Consider the following 11,011-nt stretch of genomic DNA (forward strand, 5'->3'; position numbering starts at 1 on the left):
AGGATTGCAAATGGGAAGGGCAGGGAATGTATCCATCCTAAGGGGGCGGGGGTGGGGTGGTCTCTTGCAACTAGACTGTGGAGACAGTTGCAACAGGTTGGGGGTGCTACTGTACTGTAACTTTAAAGGGGTTTATTATATAGGAAACTTACCCCCCACCACCCCAAGAAAAATAATAAAGTTACAGGATTTTTTGGCAGACAGACTTCAGTCGATGAAGTTTCAAATAATATCCACCTTAAGAAAGGAGTGAGAGGGGTGGGTCACTCTTGTCTAGAAACACTAAGCGCGGTGGAAAACCGTCCACAATTCCTGAGGGGTGGAGCTGCTTAGGAAAAAAAAAACAAAAAACAAAAAAAACGAAAAACAAAACAAAACAGCCTATTAACAAGCCTTCAGCTTCACACTGAACTCTATTCAGTGAGAAAAGAAAGGAAGGAAAGGAAGAGAATGAAGACGTTAGTCAGAATATCCCGTGTGAGCAGTAGAGACCACACATTAGGCTGGGGGAAGAAGCCATTTTTTAAAAAGGTTTTTGTCTTGGGCCGAGAACTTGTATTCAAAAAGCCTCAAACATTACATTTAAGTCTATGTGTTTAACTATGATGAATGTGTTTGCTAACAGGGCAGAATCTCACACAAAAAAAAGGTGAAAACCCACTCTAGGCCTGTCTGTGGCAACGAAGTTCTCCGCCAACGATCGCCACCATACCCATCCACAGGAAAGCTCCCTCTACACGCCGAAGAAAACGTAGCCTCCGAGGGCACTCCCGCCACGCCGCGCGAGATGCTTCGCTCGGCCTCCTGGGAATTGTAGTTTAAGTCACTGAAGACGGCTTAGTCAGGCCAGTAAAGAGTGAGTCCAAAAAACTACAACTCCCGGTGTGCTCCAGGGCGACGAGCGGCCGCAGCAGTGACGACTGTGGCGGAGAAGGCCCGGAGGGGGCTCTGCGTTCTGGAGTGGCGCTGCTTGGTCCGGCGGCTGGGTGAGGGCTGCTGGTGTCGCGTTTGAGGAGAACTACGAGTGTGTTTGGCATATCCCCGTCGGGATCCCACCTACGATGAGTGCTGCCCGGGAGTCTCACCCGCACGGGGTGAAACGTTCAGCCTCCCCCGACGACGATGTAAATAACAATGGATGAGGGTTGAGGCCTAGTGAAGGCTGGGGTAGGCCGGGAAGGGTGGATGGATGAAGAAGCGTCCGAAGGAAGGGGGCGCAACGAGGGATGTCTTCCTTTTCCTACTAGAATCTGAAGGTTTGAAGAGGCCCTGAGCTGAGATCCTGAGACCTGCGTAGGAACGGGGGTTGAGGAAGGAAATCCTGAGAAGGGTCGAAAAGGAAAAAGAGCTTAATCGAGATGTCTTTGCGTTTTGGGAGACCGGTGAAGCTCATTTCTTAGTCATTTCAGGATAGATATGTCATACTCCTGACATTGGTCTAAAACGCTCTTCTGGCAATGGCGAAATGTTCAATCACATTTGGACAAATTTTCCAGCCCGAATCCTTTTTTGCAGCGTACTGGTAATTGCTGCCCTAACTACACCATTCTTTATAATAAACAGAGACCAATATTAAGCCGAAGATTGTGGTAGACAGTTTGGGGATGGAATAATGGCGAGGTCAGAGGGAGTGAGACCCAGAAGCGCATTTTGATGTCAAATACCTTTTTCCTGCCCTCAGCTCATCAGTTTAAATAATAAACTGTCCCTTATTAACCTGTTCAGTACTGACTACAATGCCAGATACTGGAATTGAAAGAAAGATGCTTATATTTGTCTTAGCTCTAGCATAGTGTTTGGAAACTGCAGGTAACTTGTAAAATTAGGTTCTTCTATAATGAAACCCCTTGGAAACTTTGATGGGGAAGTTGGTGGGAAGGGGACATGAAGAAGTCATCTTTGAAACAGATGAAAGCTGGTCTCGCTTATTCATACACTGTCAGCTTCAGAATTGTAACTTTTAGTGCAGTTTGACATCTTTCACAAGTCCTTTGTGAGCCATAAAAGGTTCCCTGAATTATTTTGTAGTTAATGCGAGAATACTAAGAACCACGCTCCTTTGGTTGGAAGATAGGGTGTGGACCAGAATTGTAATAAATAGAATAAATTTTAGCCTTGTGAGGAAGATTAGTAATCAATTAAAGAAGAGTGGAGGAATGACGGGTTGTCTGTGGGATTAATTCATGTCCCTTGTCTTTCCTGCTACTGGAATTTAGATCTTCCATTGTTAATACCGCCATTCTGCATTGTTAGGAATTTGTCTAGGTTTTTTTTAGTGATCTAAACTTTAGATGTAAAAGAGCTGTTACATTGTTTTCCTCCCAGTATCAACCGTGAGTTGATTCCGAGAATGTCACACATACTTGCTTTGATAGACTCAGAAATAAAACAATTCTTGAGCCAGGTGAACTTTGATATATTTCAAATCCTATAACTGTTGTCTTGATAGTTGATTTATAGGTGATTATAGTTGCATTTTCAAGATTGGGACCTGTGACTTTACCTATGCTATCATAAAGATGATTGTGTTGTTGTTATGCTATATACAGTAACGTGTCCCTTAACAGTGGTTTTCTTAACTCAGTTTCCATTATATATGTTTATTATTTTTTCTGCTAACTGGATATTACCTTGCTTGATGTTTTTGTTTGTTTAGCTCATCTGTATTTTCAAGATACACCTGGTAATTTTAGAAAATCAACTATCAGTTTATGTGTTAGTATCTGCTGCAAGGTTTTCTGATTCAGTGATTTGATGCATAATTGCGGGCCACAAAACCAGAAGATACTAGAAATAGATATCATATCTCAGAATGCGCTGCTAGGAAAGGGTGACATAGAAATAGTCTCAAGTACAGTGGGATATGTGTATGAGGAGTAACACACTGCCTGCAGTCTGTCTTAGGGGAGGAGGAGTGAAAAGGGCTTCTTAGGTTTCATTGGTTTGGTAGAAGTGGATAATGAAAGCTGTTCTATCTGAGTGCGAGAATCACAAGTACTCGTTAGGCACTGTGTTTCAGAATGTAGTATTTCGGAAATGTGCTTGCTGTTCTTGGAAAGGAAGAACGAATAAACAACAATGCATTAAAAGAATATAATTAGAGATTGTAAAAGTAGAAGTTACTTAGGTAAAAACGTTGTCAAGATGTTTGCTGCTGTGTTCTTGTTGGGTATGTGTGTGCTGGTCATTGAAACCTGGGCCTTATGTATAAGCTACAACCCCAGCCTGAGTGTATTCTTGTAAGAGAATGGGAAGTTGGAAAAGTTGGATTTTAGATAGTTGTGTTTTTAGCTTTCTACAGTTCTGCAACTGTGGTTTGTAATTTGGCCCCATGCAGTATGTGTGGAAGAACAGAGGTTGTGGCCAGAACGTGGGGGCAGCTCATGCAGTTTCTGAGCCTTAGTGCCCTTTATTACCTGCCCACTGGTTGGTTTGCTTGTTGGACTGTGAACGGCTCTAGAGCAGTGGTTCTCCTCAGCCTTCCTAATGCTGCGGCCCTTTAATTCTGTTCCTTGTGTTGTGGTGGTCCCCAGCCATAAATTTTTTCGTTGCTACTTCCATAACTGTAATTTTGCTACTGTTATGAATCATAGTGTAAACATCTGATATGCTGCCCCCAAAGGAGTCTCACAGTTTGAGAACCACTGGGAGTGGGAAGTCACTTGTAAGTTAAAGAAGGTTGCATGTTGAGTGTCCCTTAGGCTGAAAACCAAAAGTGTTTCAGGTTTCAGAATTTGTTGGATTTGGGAATATTTGCATATATTTTTTAAAGATTTATTTATTTATTTATTATATGTAAGTATTCTGTAGCTGTCTTTAGATACTCCAGAAGAGGGAGTCAGATCTCATTACAGATGGTTGTGAGCCACCATGTAGTTGCTGGGATTTGAACTCAAGACCTTCTGAAGAGCAGTCAGTGCTCTTATCCACTGAGCCATCTCTCCAGCCCTATTAGCATATTTATAATGAGCTATCTTGAGAATAAGGTCTGAGTATTGGTAAAACATTGACCTGTTTCATGCATTCACAAATGTGCCTGAAGGTAACAATATAACAATATTTTGAGTGCACCTATCACTACTGAGTTACTACTGAGTTGTAAGGTCAGGTGAATAATTTGTGCCATGTTAACATTCAAGAGAATTTTTGGAGTCACAACCTTTCAGGTTTTCATATTAGATTTTTAACCTGTATGCAACTCTTCATGCATTCTTGAGATGGTTTCTTTTGTTGTAGTGGTGGTTTAGTTTGGTTTTGGGTGTGGGGAGTCAAACCCACGACCTCCTACATGCTAAGCAGGTTCTCTACCACTGAACTATGTCCCCAGCCATTGGGATTTCAATTCAAAACTACTGTGTATCTGAGACTAGTATTATATTTTCTGTGTAGCCCCAAAACTCAGGACACTGCTACCTTTATCTCATGATTATAGTTAGGCAGGAGCCACCACACCAGGCATAAAATAGGCTTCTGAAAAGTCTTAAGTCAATAAGGAATCAAAGCTAAGTGAAATGTCAGTCTTGGCTCACAGAGCAAGTGGTTTAGTGAGAATAAGAATTGGTGCCAGGAAGTGGTGGCGCATGCCTTTGATCCCAGCACTCAGGAGGCAGAGGCAGGAGGATTTCTGAGTTTGAGGCTAGCCTGGTCTTCGGAGTGAGTTTCAGGACAGCCAGAGCTACTACACAGAGAAACCCTGTCTCGAAAAACTTTAAAAAAAAAAAAATTGGTAGTAGTGGTACTTTATTATAATGAGCTAGAAATAGTTAGGACTAATTGATCTATAAAAAGGTCTGCAGTCATGGAAAGGAATAGAGATTTGTAACTTAGGCAGCCAAAATGATGAGAACATCAAATCTCCTCACCAGATGTAGTTTAGAAGAACAAGTGGTGAGGTGCTAATGCTTTAACTCTGATATGTTCAGAAGTTGTTCTCCTTGTTTTAAAAATTCTGTATATTTCATTCGTAATTTTCAGAGAAATAAAAAGGGACTATCAATGACTACTCAGAATTTTAATCTAAATTTAACAATAACAAGTCTAAATTTCTACTCTATCTTCTGATTTTTAACAGTCTTTTAACCCAAAGGGTTGGCATCCTGTGGGTATAGCTGATTGCTCATTGGTGTCATGTATCAACTAGAACATATGGTTAAAGAAAGATTGTTTATCTATTTCTAGTAGGTTTTAGCTTTCTTGTCGCTTCTGTTTCTTGTATTTTCGTAGTGAAAATATAATAGTTGGACTCTTTGAAAACTGAGGACTTACCATTTTGTGTTGGAGGTTTTTTACCTTTGCCCCATAATTGTAAAACATTTTTATTTTTTATTATATTTTAGTTAGAATGGTCAATCAAATGAATGTCTTCACTTCTTTATCATCTTTTTCTTTTAGTCACCTTTGTATGCACACCTGTCTTCAGCCTTTGCCCATTACAAATCAAGTAAATGTTGTACACATATAATAAAAGATGAAGTAAAAGCCAAGCATCCTTTTAGAAAAATGAGATGGTCCCAGCTCTTCTTGCAAAATGAAACTCTTTCTGCAAAACGGAGCCCTTCCCATTGAGTGGCTTTCTGCATGAGGGTACCATATTCTTTATTCCTGTTTTGTCTCACTTGATTGGTGGGTTGGAAAAACTCATCTAGTCGTTTATTATACAAAGAATCGGCCTGAGTTATTTGCACATAACTTCATCCTCATTTTTAGCCTATAATTCTATACTACCTGCTATTTCGCTTTTTTAATTATTAATTTTTTGTGTGTATGAGTGTGTTGCTTACAAATATGTCTGTGCACCAAGTGTATGCCTCGTACCCATGGAGGCCAGAGAGGGCGTGAATTTACTAGAATGGGAGTCACAGACAGTGGTAAACCACCATGTCAGTGCTGGGAATCAAACCCAGGTTCTCGAAAAGAGCATCCATTGCTCTTACCCACTGAGACAAGTCTCTGGCCCTCTTCTTTTTTAAAAATCTTAGTTCTAAAATGCCTTTTGTCAGTTTTCTTCTTTTGGGTAAAAATTAAAGATTGCACAACAGATGACTGAACATTTTGACAGTAAGATATTTGACACAATATAGTACAAAAAGGGTTTCTCTTGTTTGTTTCCTTAAATCACTCTTAATATGGCTGCAAGTGGTTGACAGATTATAATGAAATCTTACATTTGCTTCAAAATGTAGAGGAAAATTTAATTATAATTCTATAGTACTTAAATTGACAAAACAGTTCAGCGATCCTGCTTGAAAGATACAGTGAATTTTAGACTTTTCGGGGGTAAACTTTATTTCTGCTCTTTGGAGGATCTGTAAGAAACAATAAAATTTATAACATTTTGGGTCTAATAAATAATTGGAATTTCTCAAACAAACAAAAAACCTGAAAGATTATGATGGCATGCTGTTTCTTAGAATATAAGCAAAGTCTATTTTTGAGTGATTTATTACATTTTTTGTGTACGTGTGCATGTGTATATACACGTTCACTCAGCATAATTTCATGTCACACTACATGGAAGTCATTTCCTTCCTTTCACCTTGGGAATCCCAGGGCTCAAACTTAGGTTGTCAGGCTAAGCAACAACTACCTTCTCCCATTGAGCCATCTGACTGGCCCAAACCCAGAATTTTAAAAGTTTTCTTTAACAGTCCTAGCAGCCTGCTGTTACTGAGTGCCTAGTCCCCTTCACAGCTTGATTAGGGCAGTAGGTGTCACAGATTTGCATCCTGGAGCTTGAGACCCGTAGGAGTGTGTACATCGTAATGTATGAGTGCTCTATGTGATGTTGCCATTTTCAGGCTTTAGAGACAGAGCTGTGGCTGTAACAGAATGAGGAGTTCTGCCATGAGGTGAGGGAAGGGAGCTGGCAGGACTCAGGTGTGATACATTGATTGACTTCTACAAACCACGAGTCCCAGTTAATTAAAACTGGCAGAAGAAAACTTGGAGTTACAGATTGAATATAAATGTTTTAGTATTTGTAAATGCAGAAACAAAAACCAAAATAACTAATGTCTTGCAGCTTGGATCTAGCAATTGGGAGGCAGCAGACTTAGGCAATGAAGAAAGAAAACAAAAGTTCTTGAGACTTATGGGTGCAGGAAAGGTAAGCATTGTATGTTTTTATCTTTTTAAAACAGTGCTGTGTCTATATGGTTAAGAGAGGAGGATAGGGCATCTTGGGGTCCATTTTCTTCTGCTTGATTTATTTTTTGCTTTGGGAAATACACCTAGCCTAACCAAACACTTTCAATTTATACTATTTCTGAACCACCTTTGGCAGTGTGGTTAGAGACTATATGAAGAAAATTGGATTTGTATAAACTCAGCTGATTGCTTGCTACCTGATGGTTTTCATAGAAGGCATTTCTGAGCAATTATAGCTGCTGCCAAAAGTCAGAAGTCTGTATTTCATAGCCCTTAAAGTAGCAGCCAAGGGAATCTTCCTTATCAGAGGCCTAATTTTAGGAATGTTGCATATATCTTCGGATACACCTGAGTTTAATTAAATGTGTAGTTATAGGTGCTAAGAAAGCATTCTTTGAAAACCTTTCACTTCCTAGCAGTTTTGTTTACAAACTACATTTGAAAGCATTGGGAGGACATTTTCTTCTTTTCAGCACCCCAAGATAAAACCGCACCCTTTGTTGTACATGTGAAGCCCTGGTGCATTTCACCAGCAGTTACTGATGATTTAATACGTGCCAGCACTGCTCTGTGTCCTGCCTGGGTATCACCAGTGGTGGTGTGATGACTGTTGTGCATTGAAAGAAACGGCAACTAACACAGAGTCATTAGTGTGAGGGAGCATACAGAGGTGGACAGTTATCTCCAGCTTTCCTGCCCAAGAGATTCCAGAAATAGTAGTGGGCAGATGTGAAAGCTCAACTCCCATTAGAGGGTTCTGAGTATAGAGCTCGAGGAAGGCAGACCCTCACAGAACTGTCAGGACGCGTTCTGTAGTCAGTGATCCTTGCTTCCTGACGATTTGCAGGGTTTTATAGTACGCAGCTTTCTCTTGGCATCTACAAATAAAAGATTTGTTAAAGGCATATAAAGTAATTTAGGGGACATGATCAAGTACTAGGATGAAAATTCTGACAGTACTAAAAACATTAGTCTAAGACAATCTTTAAAATTTAGTAACCAGTTAATGGGCTTTTCTGCCACCATATAAATCTTTGCCTAAAGGCTGGAGGTGGAGCTTAGATGTGTCCTTAGATGGAAGAAATATACATGTGTCTCCACACGCACTTTGTAATGTTGCTTTGGGATTAGATTTAATCTTTTCCTTTTTTCATGGATCCTTTCTTTACTTTAGGAAATGAAATGGGAACCATAAAGAGTGGACTGAATAGTGAAACTAATTATGTAGTTTCTTTGAATGAGACTTTTTATGTTTTGTATTACATTGTTTTAAGATCTGTCTTTGGCAGGTTGAAATTAAGGGTTTGTTGTAATCTAATAAAGAAGTAGCTAGTTAATTGTGATATATTATAAATAATAATGTTCATTTTTATTTTCTACTACTTGGTATGTGATAAATATTTTGCTTTCAATCTAAATAAGTTTTGGGGGGATTTTTTTACTTTGTTTTGTTTGTTTGCTTGCTTGCTTGCTTTCTAAGATACTCTTGAGGAATCAGGAAGAGATTGCCAAAAAGGTTTTAAGAAATTCAGGAAGTCTAGGCACTATGATAGCACACGCCTTTAATCCCAGCACTCAGGAGGCAGAGGCAGGCAGATCTCTAAAGTTGCAAGCCAGCCTGGTTTACAGAATAATTTCCAGGGCAGTCAGAACTACATAGAGAAACCTGTGTTGAGATGGGAGCAAGGGGCCATGACGAAATGACAGTACGTACTCAGCAGGAAAGAAAATGCTTGGGCTGGCTTAATTTTCTCATTGTGTATCATTTAAAATTCCAGCCTGGGACAGGCATGTGGTGCTTGCCTTTAATCCTACCACTTGGGAGACAGATGCAGATAGATCTCTGTTTTGGTTTGGTTTGGTTTTCGAGACAGGGTTTCTCTGTGTAGTCCTGGCTGTCCTGGAACTCACTCTGTAGACCAGGCTGGCCTTGAACTCAGAAATCCGCCTGCTTCTGCCTCCCGAGTGCTGGGATTAAAGGTGTGCACCACCACGCCCGGCTCAGATAGATCTCTTATGAGTTCAAGGACAGCTTGGTTCTACATAGTGAGACCTTGTCTCAAAATATTAGAACCTGATCTCTACCCCTTTAGAGTGTTCTGTGATTGTGTTCTCTGTTTTGTTTTGATGGCACTACCTCCTAGGATTGTTTAATTCACTGCTTACATTTGTGTATTTCTTTCTAGTCTTTCCTCTTGCTAGTATATAATTCCATAAAGACAAAGATCTTGATTTATGCCTTAGTCTTCAGAATATTCCAGAAACTTGCAGTAGTTTCCACTACATTATAGTGAATACCCAGTAATTATATTAAATGAGCAATTTCAAGTTTTAATATATTTTCTACCTTCTTACAGAAAGAACACACTGGTCGCCTTGTTATAGGAGATCACAAATCAACATCTCACTTCCGAACAGGTAAGAAAAACATAATTAAAGTAGAGGTGCTAGATCTATATGATTTTGAGCTTTTCTGTGCATAGTTCTGTTAACTAAAGCATTTCAAGGAAATATATTCTATTGGTAAAACAGCTGCCTAGCATGCTTATAGCCCTGGCTTTGCAGCACCAAAAAAGGCAGAAAAATATAAAATAAAAAAATATATGGGAAAAACTTTTTAATAAAAACTGCAAATGAATTGGATTTTAATTCAGTCTACTGAAAGGTAAACGAAATTTTGGTTGTTATTAATTAACAGCATAATCTAAACTAAATGTAACAAAAATTTTAACTGAATCATTTAACTTTATAGGACCTATCTTATATAGTATCTTTCAGAAATCATTACACATGATCTTAGCCAAAAGGCCGAGAAGCGATCTGACATTAGTTACTTCAGAATGATTATCATTGTTCCACAAGGCAGAACATTGGCCTTTCAAAATGGAAAGGCGTTTTGGCATTTAATACTTGTCTTTTAAAATTGAGAATTGTAATAAAGTGAAATGGCATGAGAGGTCGGGATAGTCCTTGCCGTGCTCACTAGATAATGATGCCAAAGACATTGAGAGCTCTATGAAGAAAATAACTGGAAGCACAGAAATGTGTGATTGGAACCTAAAGTTGCTTTTGTACACTAAAGCACTAACCCCAGTGTTGGGTACAGACTGTGGAGGACCATCCATGTGAAGTGGGGTCACAGGGCTGTCAGTGCTCTGCTGCCTGGTGCAGAGTAAACGAGCATACAAATGTTGCATAGTAAATAGCTTGGGATTTTAGTTTGTTTCTATTAACTGAGAAGCAAAGACAGGCACCAAGAAACATTACCAGGCCACCCTGAGATGACCTTGCATGCTCTGAGCAGAATTGCTCATTTTTGTTCTCTGTTCAGAAACAAATACTCTTGTTTATTGGAGGTTTTTAGGTCACTTGGAGGAAACCTTCAGAGTGATCATTAGACATTAATTTAGAAGCTTGGCTCCTAAGTTATCATAAGTGTGTGTGTTGGCTACTGTGGTGTTTAGTGGGTGACAGCTGTGCTACAGAAACTGTCCACACAGTGCAGTGTGAAGTCAGTCAGTTAGAGACCTCAGCCCTGAATAGAATAGCCTCTGTTTTGTGGGTCTTTTTGTGTAATCAAATGTTTTTGTTGATTTGACTGAATCATAACCAAAGTACAATGGACACGCAGGGGAAGAAGACAAGAAAATTAATGAAGAGCTGGAGTCTCAGTACCAGCAGAGCATGGACAGCAAACTGTCAGGACGGTACCGGCGGCACTGCGGACTCGGCTTCAGTGAGGTATGACTGCTCACGACTGGGACATGATCGCTTTCCATTTGATATTTGGGTTGTCAGGGCATCCAAGAACCCTGAGAGACAGAGAGAGAGAGAGAGGGAGAGGGAGAGAGAGAGAGGGAGAGAG

At 39.9% G+C, this 11,011-nt stretch overlaps 1 protein-coding gene across 1 annotated transcript in view; it reads left to right on the forward strand.

Moving 5' to 3' along the window:
* Window positions 1–904: 904 nt before the first annotated feature.
* The window catches only part of C7H11orf58 (chromosome 7 C11orf58 homolog), a 12,071-nt gene continuing 1,964 nt past the window's right edge, over window positions 905–11,011 (forward strand). Inside the window, exons 1-4 of the mRNA XM_021167228.1 lie at window positions 905–1,124; window positions 7,022–7,105; window positions 9,504–9,564; window positions 10,778–10,887. Of these exons, the coding sequence (XP_021022887.1) occupies window positions 1,062–1,124; window positions 7,022–7,105; window positions 9,504–9,564; window positions 10,778–10,887 (318 nt within the window). The 5' untranslated portion in view covers window positions 905–1,061. The remainder of the gene's footprint in view (window positions 1,125–7,021; window positions 7,106–9,503; window positions 9,565–10,777; window positions 10,888–11,011) is intronic.

Source organism: Mus caroli, chromosome 7 (assembly GCF_900094665.2).
Source record: "Mus caroli chromosome 7, CAROLI_EIJ_v1.1, whole genome shotgun sequence".
Lineage (NCBI taxonomy): Eukaryota > Metazoa > Chordata > Mammalia > Rodentia > Muridae > Mus > Mus caroli.